Source organism: Trichosurus vulpecula, chromosome 6 (assembly GCF_011100635.1).
Source record: "Trichosurus vulpecula isolate mTriVul1 chromosome 6, mTriVul1.pri, whole genome shotgun sequence".
NCBI classification, from domain to species: domain Eukaryota; kingdom Metazoa; phylum Chordata; class Mammalia; order Diprotodontia; family Phalangeridae; genus Trichosurus; species Trichosurus vulpecula.
This window is the reverse complement of record NC_050578.1, coordinates 43,947,393-43,972,987: the sequence shown is the minus strand read 5'-3', so window position 1 is coordinate 43,972,987 and position 25,595 is coordinate 43,947,393. Positions and strand designations below refer to the sequence as shown.

Below are 25,595 nucleotides of genomic sequence, written 5' to 3'. Positions count from 1 at the left end.
TGGATTAGCTGTTCCCTAATCAATGGGCTGTAACTGCTTTTGGTCTCCTTCATGTTTTGCTTCCTACCTAGACTATAAGTTCCATGAAAGCAGGAACTAGTTTTTCTTGTTTCTTTCATAGCCACCAGTAATGCTAAGTGTTTTGTTATATACATTTCGAATGCTCAAAAATGTTTATAGACTAAATTTTAGGTCCCTCAAAGAAAATCAAAATGCAAATATTATATATAATATTTCTTTTCTTTTTTATATTTCCAAGTTATGGACTATCCCTAGTCACCAAAAGAGTAATAAAGAAATCTTTTATAATTTCCTCTGGTCCTGTATTATATTAGGGTTGTGGATATGTGCTGTGCCTAATAGAATGATAGTAGGGATTTTTTTTTTCTGTATTTGGGTCCCCAGTACCAAAAGCACAGTGACTGGAGCATAGTAGGTGCTTATTAAATTCTTTTTGATTGATTCTACTCTCTGTCCATTTCAAAAAACTTCCCTTTAAATTTTATTTCTGTTCCTTTGTAAGTACTGTCCTTAAAACCATAGGACCATAGATTGAGAGCTGGATGGGATCCCAGAGATTATCTAGCCCATCTCTGACCCTCATTTTACAGATGAGAAAATAGAGCTTAGGGAGGCAAAGTGATTTGTCTAAAGTCAGATAGTAAGTGGCAGAGCTGAGATTTGAGCCTAAGGTCATCTGACACCACTATCCTGTGCTCTTTACAAAGGCCATCTCAAACAGAAAGGTAGAATTAACGTCAAGTTCTCTCTCTCTTCCTCTTTCTCTTCCTTCTCTCTCTCTCCCCCATCTCTTTCCTTCTCTCCCTCTCTCCCCCTCTTCTTTCTCTCCTCCTCCTTGCTCTCCTCTCCTCTTCTCTTCTCTTCTCTCTCTCTCTCTCTCTCTCTCTCTCTCTCTCTCTCTCTCTCTCTCTCTCTCCCTCCCCCCGACCCCTTCCTTTCTGTCTCTGTCTGTCTCTGTGTTCTTGTCCCACATTATTTAATGAGGAAATGAGACCTCTGAGGTCCTCATTTTTAATGAGGAAATGAGGCTTGCTGGCCTTTGAACTAGGGGAAGTAGTGAAGATAAAAACATATACACAAAAACAGTAGATACTGCTCCAAATTGACTGCTTGTAGTTCTGAGCACCATTTTACTGAGAAGCAGAGAAAGGGGCCTAGACTTTTCATTTGCACCAAGAGTGCTTATTTTCCAGGATTGCCTGGTTACATGAGGAGTTCTCGAAGGCATCCAGGTAGTAGAAGTAGTATGTATTTCCCAGGCAAGACTTTTTGGATAACTTTGGCAGAGATAAGAGAGGAAAAGAGAGAGAGAGAGAGAGAGAGAGAGAGAGAGAGAGAGAGAGAGAGAGAGAGAGAGGAGAGAGACAGAGACAGGAGGGAGAGAGACACAGAGAGAGATACAGAGACAGAGAGAGACAGAGACAGAGAGAGACACAGAGACATAGAGACACAGAGACAGAAACAGAGAGAGAGGAAGAGAGATAGGGAAAGAGACAGAGAGACAGAGAAGGGGGGAGAGACAGAAGGAGACAGAGAGAGACAGACAGACAGACAGGGAAACAAAGAGAGAGAGGAAGAGACAGAGACAGAGAGAGGGAGAGGGAGACAGAGAGATATAACACAAAGAAAGGAGATACATGAAACAGAGAGAAGGGAGACACAGAGTGAGGCAGAGAGAGAAAGGGAAAGACAGGCAGATAGACCGAGAGAGAGAGAGAGAGAGAGAGAGAGAGAGAGACGGGGGGGGGGGAAGAGGAGAGAGAAGGAGAGAGGAAGACAGAGACAGACAGACTGAGAGCACAAATGCTTTAGTAATACAGTATATGCTAGGCTAAACAAGGGAAACAAACATGATCTCCCGTTTTCATTGAAGTATGGATAGGGGTGGGGGGGTGTTGCACCATGGGGCGACACAACACATTTGCAGTAAAATCCTGCTATAAACTTTCTCAGAACCACTGCTGTTCTGCCACACTCAGTCATGCTTCCATTTAAAAATGCCAGTCAGTATTTTGATGCCTGTCCTGTTGAACCACACATTTCCGTATATCTTTGGAGCAGCCCCCAGCCATCCCTCTGTGTGGCTCTCCGGATTTCAGCATCCCAGTGGCTCTGGCAGCTCTAGGAAATGTAGCCCTCTCTCTGTCCCTAGGCCAGCAGGAGGCTGCCTGCCAAGACCCATCGATTGCGGGTGACATGCCCATTCTGTGTAGATCACACAGCCACATGGTGAATCTTTATTATTTCAGAGCTGGAGTGTGATCTGCCAATCCACAGCTCAGGAGGCCCACCCCCAGGCTCCTTTGACATTCTAAGTATAAAATAAATAAGAGCTTTTTGTGTGTCTCAGGGTGAAGAAGAGGAGGGGCTGGGGGAATGTTCATGTCTGATCTGTAATCCGATGGACTCTTCTTTCCCTCCAGCCACGGCGGTGCTCACTCTGCTGACACCCCAGACAGAGTGCTGGGGAAACGAACAATGGAACATAGCAGGGGCTCAGCAGACCAGGAGATTACAGACTGGGGATGAATTACCTTTTTAAAAGAAAGAAAGAAAAGCAAATAAAGCTCATATCTTTCTCCCTGAAAAATGTCTAATTGGTCATAACACTTCAAGTCTTTTGAGTGGAATCTCTGCTTGGTGATAGAACGTGGATCTACTGTGTAATTTAGAGGGATTCTCCTCATGGTTATATTACTTTGCCCTAGAAACCCAGCTCAGGATTATTGGAGGTCAAATGTAAATTATTGTCATAAAACCTATCCTTCTCAGAAATTCAGATGACAGTAAAGCCAACAGAAAACCCAAATATAAATAACAGAAAACCAAGAGAAAAGATAATATTTTTTATTTAAAAAAAGAAAGGGTATTTCTTGAAGATTTTTCCCTGTCAATTAGTGCAATGAATTTGCCTAGAGCAGGCATCTAAATGTTGTTGAAAGAATGAACAAATGAGTAAATGAATGAATGAACTGAGATGGCAAACTGTTATTTCAAGAATATCTTAATTTTTCTCCTCCAGTAATTTCAGATTTCTCCTTTGTACATATGCATTTTTGTGGATGTATGCGTATTATATTTACATATGTATATGTAAATGTGCTCTCTCTGGATCTGATTCTTGCTCCTTGAGGGTCTCTTTCATTATTGTCTTTCTATTCCTAGAATTTTCCTCATACCTTGAACGTAGGGATAGGGAGGAGGATGAAGATAGGGAGTGGACCTATGATATTAGTAGCACAGCGAACTTCCAGATGAGGAAGCCTCTTCTGCCATTGCTGGCCAGCACCCTCCTTCAATGTAAAGCATTAGGGAATTATTAGGTCATTGAGAAATTAAGTGGCTTGCCCAAGATTGGACAGCCAGTATGTGTCACAGGAGAGACTTGAATCCAAATCTTCCTGGCCCTAAGGCTAGGTCTCCAGACATAATGCCAATTCTGCCTCTCTGCCTGGCACATAGTAGGTGTTTAATATGTTGAATGAATATGCTATGACCTCATAGTATTGTAACAGGATGTGTGTGTCCTAGGTTGCTGTTGTTTGGTCATGTCTGACTCTTTGTGACCATGTGGACCATACTGTTTGTGGGATTTTCTTGGCAAAGATACTGGAGTGGTTGGCTATTTCTTTCTCCAGTGGATTAAGGCAAACAGAGGTTGAGTGATTTGCCCAGAGTCACACAGCTAATAAGTGTCTATGGCCAGATTTAAACTCAGATCTTCTTGACTCTAGGTCCAGTGTTCTATCCACTGAGCCATCTAGCGGCCCCTATCCCAGGTACTTAACTTCTAAAAGTATAATAAACCGAGCAATCAGAGCCATAACCTGGAGGTCCATAGATGATAGTATTAAGGCTCTGGACTGGGCAGAGAGAGCTTTAAAGGTGATTACGGGGTGATGGGGGCAGAGAAAGAGGTTGAAAGTGGCAGTGGGGAGCAAGGAATGTACCAATCCCTCCTCCTGGCCTGCAGTATTGGGGACTGTGAGAGATGGAACAGCCAGCCTTGGAGACTCATGGCAAAATCAAGATTCAAAAGGAAATTCGCTAGCTAGAACATTGGACTGCATTCATTAAGATGAAAATTTATAATGGTAAATGTAAACTTTTGCACTTAGGTACAAAGAAATCAACTTCACAAGTATAAGAAGAAGAAATTGTGGGTTGACAAAAATTTTTTGGAAAGTATCTGGAGGGTTTTAGGGTCAATATGAGTCAGTAGTACTATGTAGCAGCTAAAGAAGCTAATGTGAGTTGGGGCTGCAGTTAAGAAAGGATTAGATTCAGGAATAAGGAGGTGATAGTCCCATTATTGGGGCAGCAAGATGGCTCAGTGGATAGAGCACTGGGCCTAGTGTCAGGGAGACCTGAGTTCAAATACAGCCTCAGACACTTATTAGCTATGCAACCCTGGGCAAGTCACTTAACCTCTGTTTGTCTTAATTTACTGGAGAAGGAAATGGCAAACCATTCTGGTTTGGCAAACCATTTCTCAAGAAAACTCCATGCATTGTGGCAGTTAGGTGGCGCAGTGAGTGGAGCACTGGCCCTGAAGTCAGGAGGACCTGAGTTCAAATCTGGCCTCAGACACTTGACACACATACATGCTGTGTGACCTTGGGCAAGTCACTTAACCCCATTTGCCCTGCTTTCCCCCCTGCAAAAAAAAATCTAAAAAAAAAAGAAAGAAAACTCCATGGACAATATGGTCCATGGGATCACAGAGAGTCAGACATGACTGAACCACAAAAACAACATCAAAAGTTCCAATATGGTCTGCCTTTGTCTGGTAAGTAGAAGAGTATCCAGAGGAAGGTGACTAGGCTGGTAAAGGGCCTTGAATCCATGTCTAACAAGAATCTATTAAAAGAAATGATATATTTATCCTACATAAAACTGACGGGGGATATTAAAGTTGACTAAGAGTTTGAAAGATTTTTATGGGGAGAAGGGACTTTTTTCCTTTGGCCCCAGAGGGCTGAACCTTTAGCAATCAGTGCAACTTGCAAAAAAATGTTTTGATGTTGAACCTCAGAAACATCAGAAAAACTTTCTGACAGTAAGAGCTGTCCAAGAGTGGAATGGGTTATCTCAACAGGGGATGGATTCTCCCTTCTTGGAGACCAAGAAGGGGATGAGCACTTGTTTGTCAGGTTATAATGGAGGAGATATTTTTGTATATGGGCTGGACAACACAGCTGCTGAGATCCTCCCAACTCTCCAATTCTGTCATTCTAGGAGAGGGTGCCAAGAGATTCTGTCTGTGTCTTTAAGAGAAAGCTTTGTTTCAGTGGGCATGAAAGAATAGAAATAATCCATTAGGAGACTATTTGTTCTCCTAGAAGGAGAACTAGGATCACAGAATCGTAGATTTAGAGATGGAAGGTACCATAGAGGTCATCAAATTATCCAACCCCATTCCTTTTACAGATTAAGAAACTGAGGCCTAAAGAGTTTAAGTAGGGGGTGGAGCCAAGATAGCAGAGAAAAGGCAGGGACTTGTCTGAGCTCTCCTCCAAACCCTTCCAAGTCCCTTTAAATATTGCCATAAAACAATTCCTGGAGCATCAGAACCCACAAAAGGATGAGGTAAAATAATTTTCCAGTGAAAGCTAATGACTTAGAAGGTTAGCATGAAAAGTCTGTTGCACCTAGGTGAGAGTGGAGCACAGTCTAGCACAGGCCACACCAGCACAGACCCAGCCCCAGCAAACCAGGAGCAGATCTTTGGAGTCACTGAATCAGCAGTGGCAGTAGCTGCTTGCAGAGCTCTCAGCCCACAGACAACAAGGGGATTGACCAAGTGGCCAGAAGGAGATTACAAGGGTCTCTTTGCTAGCTCTGAGGCAGGACTCTGTTGCTTTGCCCATACTTGGATCTGGGTCACAGTCTTGGGTGGCAGTCCCAGGGCAAAGAAGAGCACTAGCATAGCAGAGTTTGCAGCCACAGTGGATGGGGGGGGACCTTCTTCACAGTTCCAGGGCAGAAAATAGTGCTTGTGGTCACTCACAGACCAGAGAATAGGCCAGGAGAGGAGTAAAGGCACCTCTCCTTAGATCATACTACCTTGGAAGAACTGAAAACTTACAGGTGCCTAGAAATATCTCTGAAAACAGCACACAAAACCCTTGATACTTGGGACAGTGCACCCTCCACCCTGGAAGCAGAGCCCTACTTTAACAAAGAGTTAAAAGTCAAGAAATAGGCTGAGGAAATGAGCAAATAACAGAAAAAATTCTGACCATAGAAAGTTACTATGGTTATAAGGAAGATCAAAACACACACTCAGAAGATAACAAAGTCAAAGCTCCTACATCCAAAGAGTCCAAGAAAAATATGAATTGATCTCAGGCCACAGAAGAGCTCAAAAAGGAGTTTGAAAATCAAATAAGAGAGTTAGAGGAAAAAAATGGGAAGAGAAATGAGAGTGATGCAAAAAAAAAATCATGAGTCAGTAGCTTGGTAAAGGAAACACCAAAAAAAATGCTGAAGAAAATAACACCTTAAAAACCAGAATAGGCCAAATGGAAAAAGAGACACAAAAATTCACTGATGAAAAAACTCCTTGAAAAGTAGAATTGGGTAAATAGAAAAGGGGGTACAAAAGGTAACTGAAGAAAATAATTCCTTAAAAGTTAGAATTGAGCAAATAGAAGCTAATGACTTTCTAAGAATTCAAGAAACAATCAAATAAAACCAAAAGAATTAAAAAATAGAAGACAATGTTTAATACTGGAAAAACAACTGACCTAGAAAATAGATCCAGGAAAGACAATTTAAGAATTGTTGGACTACCTGAAAGTCATTATAAAAAAAGAGCTTAGACATCATCTTTCAAGAAATTATCAAGAAAAACTGTCCTGATGTTCTAGAACCAGAGGCCAAAGTGGAAATTGAAAAATCCACTAATTATTTCCTGAAAGATAGCCCAAAATGAAAACTCCCAGGAATATTATAGCCAAATTCCAGAATTCCCAGGTGAAGGAGAAAATATTGCAAGTAGCCATAGAGAAACAATTCAAGAGTCATGGAGCCACAGTCAGGATAACACAAGATGTATCAGCTTCTACATTAAAGGATCAAAGGGCTTAGAATATGATATTCCAGAGGGCAAAGGAGCTAGCATTACAACCAAGAATCACCTACCCAGCAAAACTGAGCATAATCCTTCAGGGAAAAAAATGGATATTCAGTGAAATAGAGGACTTTCAAGCATTCTTGATGAAAAGATCAGAGCTGAATTTGACTTTCTAATACAAGGCTCAAGAGAAGCATAAAAAGGTAAAGAGGAAAGGGAAATTACAAGGGACTTAATAAGGTTAAAATGTTTACATTCTTACATGGGAAGATGATAGTTGTAACTCATATCAACTTTCTCATTATTAGGGCAGTTAGAAGGAGTATATATAGACAGAGGGCATAGGCATGAGTTGAATAAGAAGGGATGATATCTAAAAAATAAAATTGGTGGAATGTACTAGGGCAAAGGGAAAGGGAGAGGTAGAATGGGGCAAATTATCTCACATGAAAGAGCTTTTACAATGGAGGAGGAGATAGGGGAAGTAAGTGGGAGCACTTGAACCTGACTCTCATCAGAATTGATTCAAGGAAGGAATAATATACACACTGAACCTAATATTGAAATGTATCTACAGGAAAGTAGAAAGGGAAGGGGATAAGAGAAGGGGGCTGGTGATAGAAGGGAGAGCAGATTGGGGGAGGGGTAGTCAGAAGCAGAACACTTTTGAAGAGGGACAGGGTAAAAGGAGAGAGAGAATAGAATAAATGAGGTAGGGGAAAATAGAATGGAGGAAAATAGTTAGCAATAATAACTGTGAAAAAAAACTTCAAGCAGGTTGCTCTGATAAAGGCCTTATTTCTCAAACATATAGAGAACTGTGTCAAAATTATTAAAATAAGAGCCATTCCTCAATTGATAAATGCTCAAAATATATGAACCGTTGTCAGATGAAGCAATAAATGCTATCTATAGCCATATGAAAAAAGCTCTAACTCCCTATTGATTGGAGAAGTGTAAATTAAAACAACTCTGAGGTACTACCTCACACATGTTGGATTGGCTAATAGGACAGAAAAGGAAAATGAGAAATGATGGAGGAGATGTGGGAAAAATGAGACACTAATGCATTGTTGGTGGAGTTGTGAATTAATTCGACCGTTCTGTAGAGCAATTTGGAACTATGCCCAAAGGACTATAAAACCATGCATACCCTTTGACCTAGCAGTCCCACTACCTTAGGTCTGTATCCTGAAAGAGATAACAAACAAAAGAGAAGAGGACTTATAGGTACAAAAATATCTACAGCAACTCTTTTCTGGTATCAGAGAATTAGAAATTGAGGGAATACCCTTCAACTGGGGAATGGCTGAACAAATTGTGGTATATGATTATGATGGAATACTATTGTAATATAAGAAATGAAGAGCAGGATATTCTCAGAAAAACCTGGAAAGACTTACATGAGCTGATGCAAAGTGAAATGTACTGTGTACAATGCAACAGCAATATTGTAAGATCATCAACTGTGAATGACTTAGCTATTCCCAGCAATACAATGATCCAAGAGAATCCTGAAGGACTTATAATGAAAAATGCAATCCATCCCCAGAGAAAGAACTAGTGGTGTCTGAATACAGACCGAAGCATACTTTCTTCTTTATTTTTCTTGAGTTTTTTTTTGGTCTATGTTTTCTTTCTCAACATGACTAATATGGAAATGTTTTGTATAACTACACATATATAAAATATCAAATTGGCAGTCTTCTCATTGAGGGAGGTATAGAGGAGGAAAGGGGGAATTTGGAACTCAGTTTTAAAAATGAATGTTAAAATCGTTTTTACATGTAACTGGGAAAAATAAAATACTAAATAAATTCAAAAATTAAAAATGCCAAAGAGGTTAAGTAACTTAGATGAAGTTATACAACTGGTAAGTTAGATCTTTTAAATCTAAATCCAGCTACCTTTCTACTGTAATGGAAAAGTCTGATGGAATAATGGAAATTGAGGGCAGAAAAGAACAAGGACTGGGGAGATTTAGTGTGAGTTTACTGTGGAGGGGCAGGGGCAGAGAGCCAGTAACAGTGTGGGCCAGACTTGCCCCCCACATCCTTTGCCCAGTTTGCTGCTGATTGCCTGTTGTTGTTGTTTTTCAGGCATTTTCAGTCATATCTGACTCTCCATGACGCCATTTGGAGGTTTTCTTGGTGAAAATATTGCAATGGTTAGCCATTTTCTTTTTCAACTGATTTTACCAATGAGGAAACTGAGGCAAACAGGGTTAAGTAACTTGCCTAGGATCACAAAGCTAGCAACTGTCTGAAGCCAGATTTGAACTCAGGAAGATGAGTCTTCCTGACTTCAGGTGTGGCAGTCTATCCACTGTGCCAATCTGCTCTGCTGATCTGCCCCAGTGATCCCCTAGCAAATCTCAAATGTTGAGTGAGTCCTGTGGCAGCAAGGTAACTAGAAAAGGGAGACTGATAGACGTAGGATCCTACTTTTTAATGGTTGCAAACCACAGAATACCTCAAACATAAGGTAACCTTCCTGGGATGGCCAATGTGTGAGTGAATATTCCAGGAATTATTATCATTCTTTTCCAATATGTCTTATCTTCCAAACTAGATTATAATGTGAATTATTATTGTTATAATGTTGAGGGCATAGATTGGCTCTAATTTTTCTTGTATCATCATGTGCTTGGCACAGAATAGGGTAACAGTTCCTAGGTGGGCAAGAAGGCAGAGGGGAAGAATACATGCAGCAGTTTGTTGGTCACTCCTTGTCCATCTGCTCTTCCGACAATCACCCTGGACCATTCCTCACTTTAATCTCTGGTCTAGCAAGGTTTGTTGTGACTTGCCATTCCAGCTCTGTTCAGGGAGATGATGTATATGGATCATCTTGCATTTTCACAGATAAGAAACCACTAAATAAATGCATGACTTCCTGTCTTCCTTCAAAAAATGAACTCCCTATGTCCCACAGAACCCTCCCCTCTTCTAATTTCCCTCTTAGTGTTAAGGAGACCACCACCCTCCCAGTCATACAGGCTCACAACCAAGACATCATCTGCAAATCCTCACTCTTTCTCATTCACCATATTCGATAAGTTGCCATATTCTGTTATTTCCACTTTGGTGAAATCTCTCACATTTGCCCCTTTCTCTCCTCTCAAGTGTCACCATGATGTCATCTCACTCCTAGACTTCTATAAAAGTTTGCTGGTTGATCCCCATGACTCAATCTCTCCCCTCTCCCACTTAGCTATCAGAAGGGTCTTCCCAAAGTGCAAGTTTGACTATTCCCTCCCCAACCCTTTCAGTAAACTCCATTGACTCCCAATTTTATATTCAAAACCCTTCATGATCTGTTCTCCCCTCTCCAGTTTTCTTAAATCATTTCCCCCTCCCCCTCCTCTAAGATCCAATGATACTGACTCATTGCTGTTACTCACAAAAACACTCTTTTGACTCTGAGCATTTTCCCTGGCTGTACCCCATGCCTGGAAAGCTCTCCCTCCTGATCTCTGTCTCTGAGTTTCCCTGACTTCCTTCAAATCTCAGCTAAATTCCCACCCTCCACAAGAAGCCTTTCCAATCCCCCTCAATGCTTCCCATTTATCTGATTATATTGTGTTTGTACAAAGTTGTTTCTATGTCTTTTTTCCATTCTACTGCGAGCTTATTGAGGACAGGAGCTGTTTTGCTTCTTTTTTGTATCCCCAGAGCTTAGCATAGTGCCTGACACATAGTAGGTGTTTAATAAATCTTTATTGACTTAATTATGCTTAAATCACAGTACTCTTCTTCCAGCAAAGCAGACATTACAAGTTATTTTCATAGCACTTGGGTCAATGTGCATGGAAAGTAGGTCTTCCTACCCAGATCGGAAGGTCAAAATCTCAGAATTCTAATCCTCATTGTAACTGACTCACTGTGTGGCTTTGAGTAAGTCACTTAAAAATCACTGCTGCCCCTCCTCCCTCCACCCCCCTCCACACTCAACTTCTTTATCTTGACTATGGTTCTAACAATACCTGCCTCCCCAGGGCATGGCTAGGGTTGCTCAGGGTTTGTCTACTCTCCTGGTGTCTCACATCAATTCTGTGAATATTAGGGACAGATGGGGGCAGTGGAGATTTTCTTGGACATAAATGAGTATATTTTCTTTCCTCATTTGAGTTTGGAATTGTAAGGGAAGATCTCCAGGAAGCAGCATTTCAAAGACATCTGTGTAGGAGCCTGGAGCCAGGACCAGATGGCAAGGATGACTCACCTTGACCTGGCATGCTCTCAGGAGACAGTCATATGCCTCTCTTCTCGCCATCAGGGCCAGTCTAATCAGATGACTCCATTGTCAGATGTCATCATGGGCTGATGGAGTGGGTAACTGTAGCCGAGTTACGTTCACATTATCCTCAGCAGGGATGGCCTTTTCCTTTCCTTTTCTTTCTTCCTGAGAGTGACAGGTAACCCATCATGACCCTGAAGACTCTCTTGTCCTAACTGAACAATCCCACTTACCTACAGAGTAGAGTTTGGTAAACATCCACAATGAGGAATTTGGTGACTGAATTAGAGCTTCTGGAAGGACAGAACTTTGTTTCTTAAAATACTTGGTTTTCTCAAACTTGCTACTTTCCATAATGTACAAGTTAACTTGTTATTGAGAACAAAAGAGATTGATTTTCAATTTGTGGTGCTAACTTTCTTAAATGTCTCCTTAGATTAATTATTTCATTACATTCTACTCTCTTTTCTGTATACGTAAGAGAAAGAGATGAATTAAATCTACTGAAAATATTGGAAGCCATTTTAGCCACTAAGTTAAGCTTGCCATGAGCAGTCTTCAATGTTGGAGGCCCACCACGTGCATTCATTGGATATGCACATTTTCTATCTGTGCTGGTGACATATGTTATTTACATATATGTCATTGAACTTGTGTGTGCCCCCTATGTATTATCCCTGTGTATCCGTTCTTCCCACTGACGATGGTATTTACATTTGGGGGAGAACAACAAAAACTCTTTTCTCATAAAACTAGGCACGGTCTTCCACAAACACAAACGCATCAGTGGGAAGAGGGGCCACACAGGGAGCATGCATAGGTATACATACTATCACTTGAACATACTTTGTACACTGCTACCTTCAAATCTTTGCTCCAGATGTTCTCCTTATCCAAACCCTACTGTCTTGAAAGGCTTAGCTTAAGTCCTCCTCTCCCGTAAAACCTTTACTGCCCCTTCCAGCGACCAGGGAATTTTTTGCTTGTAGACTGCTGTAGCAATGGTCTATGCCACTCATTGGGGGATAGCAACTTCCCAGGCAAGCAATTGATCACAGTTCCTCAATTTAGAATACCTTGGGAGTGGTTGATCTACAATGTTATATTCTTATATGAATACTCAAAAGGTTGGTACCCAAGATTTATATCACTATGATTAAATTCCTGCTCCCTTAAAAAGAAATTTCCTCTGCCTTCTACTGTCATCCACAGATACTTCTGGAGGCTGAGGAAGTCTCTATTCCCACCTCGCTCTGACCTTATTAGAATGTGGTATAAAAGGAAACACAGAGGAATTTGAATTCTCGGATATAGATTAGAGGAAACGTGTTATTAACTCTGCTTGTGAATTTGCAATGCATTTTCTGAAAGAAACAGTTGTATACAGCAATTAAGTGTAGTTCACATTTAATAAGCATTTATTAAATACCCTAGTATGTGCAGTAAAGAGCTGGCCTTGGAACCAGGAAAACTTGGGCTTCAAGTTGTGTTTCTGACATCTCCTGGCTGTATGACCCATGACAAGTCTCTCAATGCTCTAAGAATACCAAATGCAGAGAAGGTGTAAAGGGAGTTTTTCACTGGACAATTCCTAATAGGCCAATGAGATAACAGATCCAGTCCCTGTCCCTTATGTGTAAAACACTGTTCTGGATGTTGATAATAAGACAATCCATGCCACCATTATGCCAGTCATAATAATTCACATTATTATTATTAAAGGCTAATTTGAGAGATGTTATGTTGGCAAAGCACTACTGTAGCTGGAGTATTTTCTCACTGGCCTCCAGAAAAGGTGCCCCAGCTTCAGAGTACTCTGTGGCTTCACATTCACTCAGAACCATAGCTTAGAAGTCCCCACCAATGATTTTATTTTTATTAGACAACCAGAGGACACAATTAGTCCAGAGCAAAGCCATTTAATAAAGAGCAATAAAGTAGTAATAAAAAATAGCAATAGAACTTTTCTTCAACAAACCTAGATATACTTTCTTACAGCCTCAGTGGAAAGCATACACACATCATATGTAGGGGTACAATAAGTGGAGAAATATACATGTATCATTATGACTTTGCTGCACTCTATCATTCTTATTCCCATGCCAATAAGTTTTCCTTAATGCTTCTACCTACTGAACCTCAGCTGTATTCTTTAACTGCGGGGTTACTCTTCCCTAAAAGAGGAGGAATTAGCTGTGTTGACTCTTTTTAGCTTATAGCCCAGACACTACACTTTAGCTCTTTTAGTGAGAAAGACAGGCTCTCACACTTACAGTTAGATCAAGGGAAAAACCTCATCTCTGAGCTCTTTGGTTTTATAGAAAACTCATCTTTGTCTCTTCCTGACTTCTGACATCCAACTGATTTCTGTTGACAAGGCCTATTGATGCTACCTTCAATATGGCTCTCAAATCCATTCCTTCCTTTCCATTGCTATTACCATAATTCTAATCCAGTCCTGCTTTACTTTTTGCTGAGGAAATTGTAACATATTTCCAACAGGCCTTCCTGTTTTCTCTCTTTACCTTCTTTAATATACCTTTCAATCAAGAGAGGTAAATAAACCCCTGACAAAATAATCATTGTAATGCATAGGTCGATACAATGACCACTCATGATTACAAAAAACTGATGATGAAAACTGCTATCCATTACAGACGTGATGGATTTGGGTACAGAATGTGACATCTATCTGTTGATTGATCGAACAATTGATCCATATATGACTATGTATTTGTGTATAGTCTTTGGGGAGATTTATTTTGCTTGACTGAATATTTGTTATAGGAAATTTAATTCTTTCCAATGGGCTAGGGAGTGAGAGGGAAGTAAAATACATTTCAGTTGATTTTTAAAAATACAGAGATGGGGATGCTACAGATGTGAAATGCTGCATGCATGTTCAGACAGGGTCATTGTATACTTAACTGTTTTCCTTTATTACAAGAGACTTTTCATATAGGTAAATGTAAAAGGTATTTATAAATACTTGTAATATAAAAACAAACATATCAATAAAACTGAAAGTGTAAAAATGGGGGAAAATGCATAGGTCTGACCATATCATTCATCTGCTCTATGGATCTCCATCACCTGCTGGAAAAAATTCCAAATCCCTTAGCCTGGCATTCAAGGCCCCTCTACATTCTGGCTCCAATCTGTCCTTGTAGTCTTATTTATCAACATTTCCTACATGCTTCCCTAAGTTTATCAGAGCATGGATCGTAGATTTAGATCACAGATGTCATCAGGTCCAACACCCTCATTTTACAGATGAGGAAACAGAGGAAAATTATCCAAAAATGATGGGATTGGATCTAATTATCTAAGTCAGTCCAAATTCTAGTCTTGTCATTATAAGGAATACTTAAAGATGCTCCATGTTGTAGTGGATAGAGCATGAATCTGGATTGGTTACTTAACCTCTCATTGTTTCTGAGCAACCCTCCAGGATTATTAATTACAGAGCAGGTGCCAATCTGGATTGGTAAAAGGAGTCCCTCAACTATAGCTCCCTATGGCAATGAATCACAGGTCCAGCCAAAAAGAAAAAACATAGACGAGAGACATTGGAGAACCAGGATTATCCAGTATCTCACAAAAGTATGGTGGATTTGAGAGCCATATTGAGGTAGCATCAATAGGCCTTGTCAACAGAAATCAGTTGGATATCAGAAGTCAGGAAGAGACAAAGATGAGTTTTCTATAAAACCAACGAGCTCGAAGGGTTTTTCCCTTGATCTAACTGTAAGTGTGAGGGTCTATCTTTCTTACTAAGAGAGCTAAAGTGTAGTGTCTGGGCTATTAGCTAAAAAGAGTCAACACAGCTAATTCCTCCTCTTTTAGAGAAGAGTAACCCCTCAGCTAAAGAATATAGATGAGGTTCAGTAGGTAGCAGCATAGAGAGAATCAAGGAGGAAGTGGGTAATAGTGTCAGAAGCAGCAGAAAGATCATGGAGCTACTAATAAAAAAGCTATTGAATCTGGCAATTAGCAGGTTGTTGAAGACCTTTGTGAGAGCAGTTTCAGCTGAAGATTGCAAAGGATTAAAGACGGGGTGGGGGGGGCAGGGTTGCGAGAAAACAGAGGCAGTTAGTGAAGATGGTTTTGCAACAAGTTTGACATTGAAAGAAAAGATGATACATGGAGCAGGTTGATGTCAAGATTGAAGAAAGTTGGTTTAGCGTTTGTTTTGTTGTTTTTTTTAAGGATAGAGGAGACTTGGACATGTTTATAGGGAGAATGGAAAGAGCCAATGAAGAGAGGAAGACTGAAGAGTGAAAAAGAGATGGGCTCATTCCCAGGTGAAGTGGAAAGTTGGAGATTAGAGTTCTAAAACACCACAGTTCTAATCTAGTCCCTGGCGCTTATCAACTATGAGGCTTTGATAAAGGCACTTACCTGTCTAACCCTCAGTTTCCTTATCTGTAAAATGGGGGGAAGAATATTTGCACTATCTTCTTTGATGGCTGCCATGAAAGCTCTAGAGAAATATAATCTTTCATGTTTGATAGAGTGAAATATTAGCAGAAGACAGACAGGGAAACAATGCAGGGATAGAAGTGGGGAGGAAAGAAAGCTACCTCTTCATCTTGGGTAAGAAAAAAAGAGGATGAGTGAAAATAGAGAGAAGCTTCAAGATGTGGACGGCAGGAGTTGAAGGAGCCCATGTGGGAAGAGCTTGGCTCTTTTTAGTAAAGTAAGACATGAGGTGACCTGTGGAAAGTACGAAGGCATGGACACAAGGATCTAAAACAATTCCAAAAGACTCACAATGGAAAATGCCATCCTCATCCGGAGAAAGAACTTTGGAGTCTGAATGCAGAGCAAAGCAGATTATTTTCTCTGTTTTTTTCTTTCTTCTTTCTAGTGGTGTTTCCCCTTGGTTCTAATTGTGGAAATATGTTTAATATGATTATACATGTGTAGCCTGTTTCAGATATCATGCTGCCTTGGGAAGGGAGAAGCAGACAGAGGAGGAGAAATCTAGAACTCGAAATCTTATAGGAGTGAATGTTGAAAACTAAAGACAAATAAATAAATAAAATTAAAATTAAAAAGGGTGAAGATAGGAAAATGATACTTGAGATGAGAACAGTCAGTCTATGACATGAAATAATCAGTGGAAATGAATTGAATGAAAAGACAAAACAAAACACTAAGGAGCAGAGATTAAAGAGGATGACTTGAAATATTCTGCAGCCTCAGAGATGGAGGAGAGAGTAGATGATGAAGGCTGATCAGCACTGAGGCTTAAAGGTAACAATTGCAAAAAAGCAAAGGTGTGGGGAAAGTCAGGGCAAAATAATTCTGTTGTTCAAAGCTGTGCTATAGCTTAAGAACACCATGAAGCTCAATGGGTGTTTGTGAGCTCAACCAAGCACCTAACCACCTGTATTTTTATGGGAATGAGTTCTGAATTCTAAACATTCTAATTTACAATGGACTTTAGAATTATAATCCATTCGTGAGTTGGAGCAGGGGGGCCTTCCTGTACTGCCCTGTAACTATATTATAAATTCCTTGAGGGTACAGAGCATCGATAACAGTAATAAAATGATAAACATGAATTTCTATTGTGCTTTAAGATTTGCAGAGAAAAGACTTATTTGTACCAACCCTGTGAGGTAGGTAGTGCGTGCTGTTATTATCCCCACTTTGGAGAGGAGCAAATTGAGGGTCTTGACTTACCTACAGTCACACGACCAGTAAAATGTGGTAGATCTGGAACCAGAGAACTTATATTCAAATCCATTCTCTCCCAACTCACTACTTGTATGAGTCACTTAACCCTTCTAGCCTTAAAATTTGGGATCCTGTAATAATAAGTGTCTAAGGTGGGATTCAGACATAGGATTCCCAACTCTGGCGTTCATTCCCCTAGACAACAATGTGTTCGACTCTGTGCCTTGCTCAATAATATTTGCCGACAAACTGATTTGTGGGCTGTCTGTTGATGGAACAAACAAGCAGGAGAAAAATTGGCCCAGTGAGGCTTTCTGTTCCTTTTATTTCTTTCCCTCTTTCTAGCAAAGGTGCTAATGATCAGTGAAATGTCCCACAGGCAGCTAACCACCAAGAAACAAGGGATCCAGATAATCCAAAGAATTGAAAATTGGTGAGTAAATTGCAGGATTAACCAACTATCCCAAAACAACCAGGGACAGTTCTCCTCCTCTCCTCCTGATAGATTTTTGGATCAGCAATAGGTCTGAGCTGTGAAGGGGCATAGGATCAGACAGATGGAAAAGAAGGGATGAGTATACGTGCGGGTCTTGTAGTCTGTTTTTTTCACATTTGAATATTGATCTCACTTGAGAGTCAATTTCAAGTAGTGTTTTATTATCATTTATTCTGTATTATGCTTCTCCTTTCCTTTATTAGTATAGATAGGAAGAGCTGATTACTTGCAAAGGCTAATTGCTCTATTTGGACTCTGCTAGAATTATAATTTTAGAATCCTCAACTTTACATTAAAACAGTTTTAAAGGAATTGAAGTAATCGAACACATGGTTCTCCACAACACAGATACAAATCTACTCTTTAAAAAGAGATTTTTCATTTTGGTACTAGGTCTTTGTATTCACAGCTTGAGCAGTGTGACATAATTTATTCTTCTACCTCCATTTGATGAGAGCAATAGGAAACTTTAAATTTGGGACTTGAAAATGGTATTAATGATTTGGATATGGCTTGGACTAGATGAATGAGTGCATGAAAAGGTATTTATTAAGCACTTAGTATCTGCCAGATACTGTGCTAAATGCTGGAGACCCCACCCTCAAAAAACTTACATTCTAACAGTGGAAAACAGTGTATATATAAGGGAGTGATGTCTAGGGAGGGCAAAAGTGAATCAAATTCCTTAATTTGGCATTCAAAGCCCTCCACGATTTGGTTCTAATGTATCTTTGCAGTCGTTAATTCTGCTTCATGTATGCATTCCAGCCAAACCATAACACTTATTGTGCCCTAGTATCTTCACCTTTTCTTACATCTCCATGGCTTGACTCACACTCTCCCCCATCCAACTTTACTGTTGCAATGGGATACTATTGACTGTAGACAAATACAAAGTCAACTTGTCAGTCAACAAGCATTTATTAAACACTTAAAATATGTCATAGGCATTGTGCTAAGTGTTGAGAATACAAAGAAAGACAAAAACAATTCCTGTCCTCAAGGAGCTTATATTCTATTAGGAAAGACAACTTGTAAAGATATATCTATATTTATCTCACCTATATCTAGCTATCTATCATTTATCTATCTACACACACACACACATACACACACACACTGTGTGGATCAACAGTAATCATGGAGGGTAAGGTGCTTCCTTAGAAGCTGGGGGGACCAGGGAAGGCTTCCTGCAGAAGGTGGGGCTTTAACTGAGTCTTTTTTTTCCAACATTCTCTTTTGTAAGACTTTGAATTCCAAATTTCCCCCCCCCCAAGACAGCAAGTAATCTGATATAAGTTATACATGTACAATCATATTAAACACATTTCCACATTAGTCATGTTGTGAAAGAAGAATCAGAACAAAAGGAAAAAAACACGAGAAAGAAAAAAATTTAAAAGGGTGAAAATAGTATGCTTGGATCTGCACTCAGACTCCCATAGTTCTTTCTCTGCATGTGGATAGCATTTTCCAACATGAGTCTTTTGGATTTGTCTGTGTATACAATTTGTCATTGTATTGCTGAAAAGAGCCAAGTCTATCAAAGTTGATCATCACATCATGTTGCTGTTACTATGCACAATGTTCTCCTGGTTCTGTTGATCTGAGTCTTGAAAGAAGCCAGTGATTCTAACAGGCAAAGGTGAGGAGAGAGAGTATTCCAGGATTGGGGACAGCCAGTGCAGTCATGGAAACAAGTGATGGTGGTAGCTATGCCAATGCTGCTACTCCAGGTGCTTCTTCATGCCATCCACTTTGTTCTGTCTTAGCTTCATCCCTCTGTCTTCACTTTATTTGGATGGAAGCCAATGATCACATCATGCTACGTACAATGTTTCTAGTCATAAAAAAGTGCCTGTTGGACATTTCCACATGGAGACATCTTAAACTCAACATGTCTAAAGCTTAATTCATTATCTTTCCTTCTTAACCCTCCCTTATTCTAAACTTCCCCATTTCAGTCAAAGGCATTGTCATCCTTCCAGTGTCTCGGGCTCATAATCTCAGCAATATTTCTCGTTCTTTACCTCACCTCACATATCTAACCAGTTGCTGAACCTTGTCATCTCTACCTTTACATTATCTCTTTCATCCAATCTCTTCTTCCTACTCATTTACCACTTCAGCTCAAGCTGTCATGAGTTCTCATCCAGATTGTTACAAAAGCCTCCTTTTTGGTTGCCCTGCCTTAAGCCTCTTACTTTTCTGGTCCATTCTACACTCTGCTGCTAAAGTCAATTCCTTTTTTTTGAGGGGTAGAGGAAGGCAAGGCAATTGGGGTTAAGTGACTTGCCCAGGGTCACACAGCTAGGAAGTGTCAAGTATCTGAGGCGGGATTTGAATCCAGGTCCTCCTGACTTCTAAGGTAGGTGCTCTATTCATTACACCATCTAGTTGCCCCATAAAGTCAATTCCTTAAGCACAGATCTGACCAGGTGACTTCATTGCTCAATCAACTTCAGTGCCTTCCTATTGTCTCTAGAACAAAATATGAGCTCCTTTGCTTAGCTTTTACAGCCTTACACAACCTGATCTCAACCTACTTTTCCATTGGACATTACTACCTTCCCATATTCTGTGATCCATTGAAACTGGCCTTCTCTCTGTGCCACCATACCCCACTCTACCCATCTCCATCCTTTTTGTGGTGATCCCTTACACCTGGAATGGACTCCATCCTTGCTTCTTCCTCACAGAGTACACTCTCTTCCTTTAAGATGCATCATAGGGATCTTCTGCATAAAGCTTTTCTGGATCCTCCCAACTACTAGTCCAAACTACTTTTTATTCAACTATTTTGTGTATAGATATAAACATAGACTTATAAAGATATGACATAGAAATGGATCATAGATATAGATATAGGTATGGATATGTAAGGTGTCCCCAAAGTTTTAGTGCCATTTTAAGCTCTAGTAGTGCTAATAAGCTTAAAATTGCACTAACTTTTGTTGTTATTCAGTCATTTTTCAGTCATATCCAACTCTTCATGACCCATTTTTGGATTTTCTTAGCAAAGATACTGGAGTGATTTGCTGTTTCCTTTCCCCAGCTCATTTTACAGATGAGGAAACTGAGGCAAATGGGGTTAAGTGACTTGAGGTTGGATTTGAACTTGGAAAGATGAGTCTTCCTGATTCCAGGCCTGGTCCTTTATCCATTGTGCCACCTACTTCTCAATTATTAAGTACTTAATAATTATTTTATTCATTTATATAGTTCACACTTGTTGGATTTGATTAGACTTAATATTCAGCATGGTTTCAGTGGGGGAAATGCTTTTGATATGACTTCAGCAGACCTAGGTTTGAATCTAATTTCACCTACTACCCATGTGACTTTGAACAAATTCTTTCACTTCTCCAGGTCTGTTTCCTTATCTGTAAAAGGAAGAAGCCGTGTTGGACTAGATGCCTCAGAGCTCTCCTAGATCTGTGATTCTATCCACTGTTTTACCTAGTTTATGACAGTAATTCATTGGACATTTTCTGTTTGCTCTCAATTCCCAGAAGAGAAACTTTCTCTTCTTCTCAAGCCTCACATAACTTTTCAATTCAAAATGATCCCATCCAGAAGAAGAACCCATCTTTTCTACACTGCTGTTAAAAGCTTAATTATCACATCACTGGATTTCACACTGGGAGAGAGATGAGGTCAAAGACAAAGGGAGTGGGATCTATGTGTACAGCTACTCTCTGCTTCTCTTGTGTATTACCACTGCCCTGGACTCTCGGTCCTATGCCCAGATGCACTCAGAAGCAGTTTAACCCTGATGAGAACCTCCTAAATATCTACTTATCTGCTTAACAGGATGAGAGTTGGTTTGTACCCAGAAATACAGGTAGCTCCTTATTTGTATGAATAATAAATCGTTAGAATGAATAAGTACAAATAATGAATCCCCACATGTATTCAAATTTGCACTATCCACTAACTCTAGTAATGTGCCCTCTCCAAGGGGGCATTATTCCCATTAATCGAGACCCAGCTAGACTCTTCATTATTTCCTATCATATATCTATATCTATATCTATCTATATATAAAATATGGCTCTTTTCATTATTTCTTATATATATATCATATATATAATATATTAAAATTCATATTATATATGCTTGTTTTGCATATATTTGTTTGTGTGTTGTCTCCACCATTAGATTGCAAGCTCCTCGAGGGCAAGGACTAGCTTTTGCCTCTTTTTTGTATCCCCAGAGCTTAGCACAGTGTGTGGCACGTAGTAGACACTTAATAAATGTTTATTGGATGATTGATTGAATGTAGGACAAAAGTTTGTTGATCTAGTTGTTTTGGGGGTATTTATTTACAATCACAGAATGTGATAAACTAGAAGGAATCTTGGGAATCGTGTAGTCCAGTTCCCTCATTTACAAATTAGGAAACTGAGGTACAAAGTGGGGACATGATTTAGCCAAGGACACAGTGTGAATTCTCAGCAAGATTTCTGTGCAGGCTAAAGAAATTATCCTGTTTTGAGTTCATAGTAGCTGCGATATGCTCCTGTGCTGTACATAAAGTTGCAGAAAGAAAGTGTTTTCCAGATCTTAGTTTTTATATTAGTCTCCATCTTCTAAGGATGTTGTTTCTTGCTGTGTTGGTCACAGTGATTGAAAATGTATTGGCATCTGTAATTCTAAATCTCGGTACCTTTCAAATTTGTGGTTGTTTGGTTGTTCCTCATTTTCAAAGAGGACCAATGATATCATGGGGTCATGTTTTGAGCGTGAATTGGATTTAAGGGAGGCAGAGTTACACAAAGTATGTCAGCATCACTCTTCCAGAATCATCAAAGTCCATTGGCAGGGCAAAAGACAAGGTGCCTGCTGATGGCCCAGGGTTCAGTGAATGACTGACCTTGGCATCTTCAGTGTCTGACCAAGCTCTAAGCTCTCCACAGTGCCTGCTTCACTTGCTTTCATGCCCTTTGGAACAAATTGTTCTCATCTGCCCATTCCACCAGGGAAAGTCTTCACATGCTTGGGGTAGACATCCCCTTAACTCATCAACTTGTTTGAAGCCTGTTACCCTCAACCTAGTTTAGCCTGTTTGCCCAGACAGTTTTACCAGGGTGTTGCTGCTGCACTTGCTACAACTTCTTGGAGCCACAGGTGAGGGCTGAGTGCCAGGTAGACACCAAAGGTTGATGAGCGGCCCTGCATCACACCAGACGTGCTAGTCCTCCCTGAACACCCCATACACCCCTCAAAGTATTCATATGTAGAATGCTGCATGAAGGACTGCGCAGTGGGTCTTGAGAAGGGTAAACTCAGTGCTTTCTTCATATGACCAGGTCCTTGGGTCCCTCAAGATTCAGTTCAAATCCTATCTTCTGTGGGAAGCTTTTCCTAGTCTCTCCCTGCCCTTGAGGCAGCTAGGTGGGGCACTGAATAGAGCACTGGGCCTAGAGTCTGGAAGACATGATTTCAAATCTGCCTCAGGCACTTAGTAGCTTTATGTGACCCTGGGCAAGTCACTTAACCTCTGCCAGGCTCTGTTTCTTCTACTATAAAAGGGGCAGCATAATAGCACATAGATTGTTGTGAGGATCAAATAAGATAATATGGCAGGTATCATCTTATTTGGTAGTTGCCTTTCCCACCTCCTTCCCTCTGAAATTATTTTCCATTATTCTCTCCTTCCTTCCTTCCTTCCTCGTTCTTTCTTTTTCTTTCTTTCTTTCCTTCCTTCCTTTTTCTTCCTTCCTTCCTTCCTTCCTTCCTTCCTTCCTTCCTTCCTTCCTTCCTTTCCTTCCTCTTTCTTTCTTTCCTTCTTTCTCTTTCCTTCTTTCCTTCCTTCCTTCCTTTCTTTCTATCTTTCTTTCTTTCTTTTTATCCTTCTTTCCTTCCTTCCTTCCTTTCTTTCTTTCTTTCTTTCTTTCTTTCTTTCTTTCTTTCTTTCTTTCTTTCTTTCTTTCTTTCTTTCTTTCTTTCTTTCTTTCTTTCTTTCTTTCTTTGTCTTATATGTACTGTTCCCTATTTTTGCCCTTCTTTTTATCCCCAGCACTCCCTAAGCAGAGTACCCAACATATAGCAAGTGCTCAATAAACATTTGCTGACAGTGAATTTCAAGACTAGGATTATACAATTGCTTCCTGTAGTCTGCCGGAGATAGAGAGCCTGATGCCTGTCTGTCCATAAAAGTATCCAAATGCATGAAAATCAAGAGGGTAGAGAAATCCAGAGTGTCCGCTGCCTGCTCGGCCTCCTCACTCGGCTGCTGGCCCGCCCTGGGGCTCTTTCCCTTCTGCTCTCTGCTTCCTCTGAGGTGCTCTCCCTCTGGAGCAGGCCCTGTGGTAATTTCACACTGTCCTCTAATAAAGTCCTCAGAGGCTGTCATGTATTTCCATGCATTTCCCCTATTATCTCTCCCTGCTTGAGCCTTGCAGATAATTGATGATGCTTTAGTTAATTATCTCCCCCATCTCTTTTGTTCACCAGGTACGTCCGCCTTGAAGGGGATCCCTTTATTGAGAATCTGCGTCTTCTTCTTGGTAATTGATCACTCTGCACCCAGGGACACCCAATTCATAGTTGAGGCGGAGTAATCATCATGAATAATCAAAAAGCCGTGGCTGGGCTGCTGCAGGAGTGCAAAGAAGCGCTGGACACACTCTCATGGGCATTGGGGAAGGAAGACAAGAGACACTATGAGCAGTGCCAAGGTGAGATCTGGGGCAAGGAGACCAGAAAGGATTCCACTGGTTCCATGTTCTTACCCTGTCCTGCATGATGCCCGTCCTCCTCCCTGCCCCATTTATCTACCCTTGGCAGATGAGCAGTGAGAGATGGCTGGATTTCTGGGGCATGAATGGGACATGGGCTGCAGGCAGGCAGGGGAGGAAGCCCACTTTGTTGAAGTGAATTGCTGTCAGTTCCAATTTTAGGCTCCAGTAAACATGAGACCACAAGGAACAGTTTAGTTCAAGAGGAACAATGGCCCCAAGTTTGCTGCCGCACATAAATTTTAATTATTAAAAAAAATGAACTTCTGAATGGTGCCACTTCTTAAATAAAAAAGACAAACAACGAATAAACCTCAGAGTTTGCGCCTTTACTTGAAGATTCCTAAAGTTTCGGTCTATGTTTCATGCCTCAAGCCCAATCTCTGTTTTGAAGGGCATCAGTAGATTTATATAATAATATTTTAATGACACAAAGAGGTATGAAATCAATCAACTCTAACATATAGTAAAAAATTCATATGTGGAATGATGCCATAAAAATTATTCGTTGCACCATTATTTTGGTTTATGTTCAATTTTGTATTCTGAACAAGTTTGTGGTAGATCAGAAAGTAGAGAAAGTGACTTCCTACATGTTGTCTCTCCAATTATAAGAATGACAACCCATTTTTAGTCTGGCTTGGTCTTTCTCTGATCCAGTCAACTTGATTGTGTCATTGTCTCTTCATTCCTTCCTTTTTTCTTTTGGGAGAATTTAATACTTCGTTTTTGTAAATAGAAAGACATCGTCCATGTTAAATTCACACTGTACTCTCATTTTGGTTATTCTGTAATGGATACGAAGTAGTGTGAGATTTTAAACATTACACATATGCATATTGATATGTGTGTAATGATTTGGGTATCTTTTTCTAATGCAAGATTCTTTTTCTGTTTTTATGTCTCAATTTTTTGTGACCTGCCTTTTGTGCTCCTTTCAATATAACATGCTCCATCACCAGTCATTTGTCAGCTTTAGTTAGCATGTCTCAGTCAGGAGTATTAATCAGGCCATTATCTAAAAACACACTTACTGCTCTGTGATCTGCACTTTCATACAAGCATCCCCTTGGCCATCACTGACAGGTCCCCCGGTCTTTAAGAACAGACTGAGTAGCTGTCCGTGGTTCTCTCCATGGGCAGCGTGTAATGTTCTGTCATTGATGCTGATACCCTTTTTTCTCCATGCGACACTTTTCCTCCTTGTAACAAATTCTTTTAAACTTTGTGATCTCCTTTTAGGAGATACTCTGAACCCCTTAATCAGGTATAGCTTTTTCTTCTTCTCTTTCCTCTCAAATGCCACAGAATGGGAGAAATAATCAGTTTAGTT

The 25,595-nt window shown here is 40.3% G+C and overlaps 1 protein-coding gene across 1 annotated transcript in view; it reads left to right on the top strand.

Moving 5' to 3' along the window:
• The window catches only part of ALPK1 (alpha kinase 1), a 129,886-nt gene that overhangs the window by 29,831 nt on the left and 74,460 nt on the right, over positions 1 to 25,595 (top strand). The window contains exon 2 of the mRNA XM_036764557.1: positions 23,979 to 24,202. Within this exon, the coding sequence (XP_036620452.1) occupies positions 24,091 to 24,202 (112 nt within the window). The 5' untranslated portion in view covers positions 23,979 to 24,090. The remainder of the gene's footprint in view (positions 1 to 23,978; positions 24,203 to 25,595) is intronic.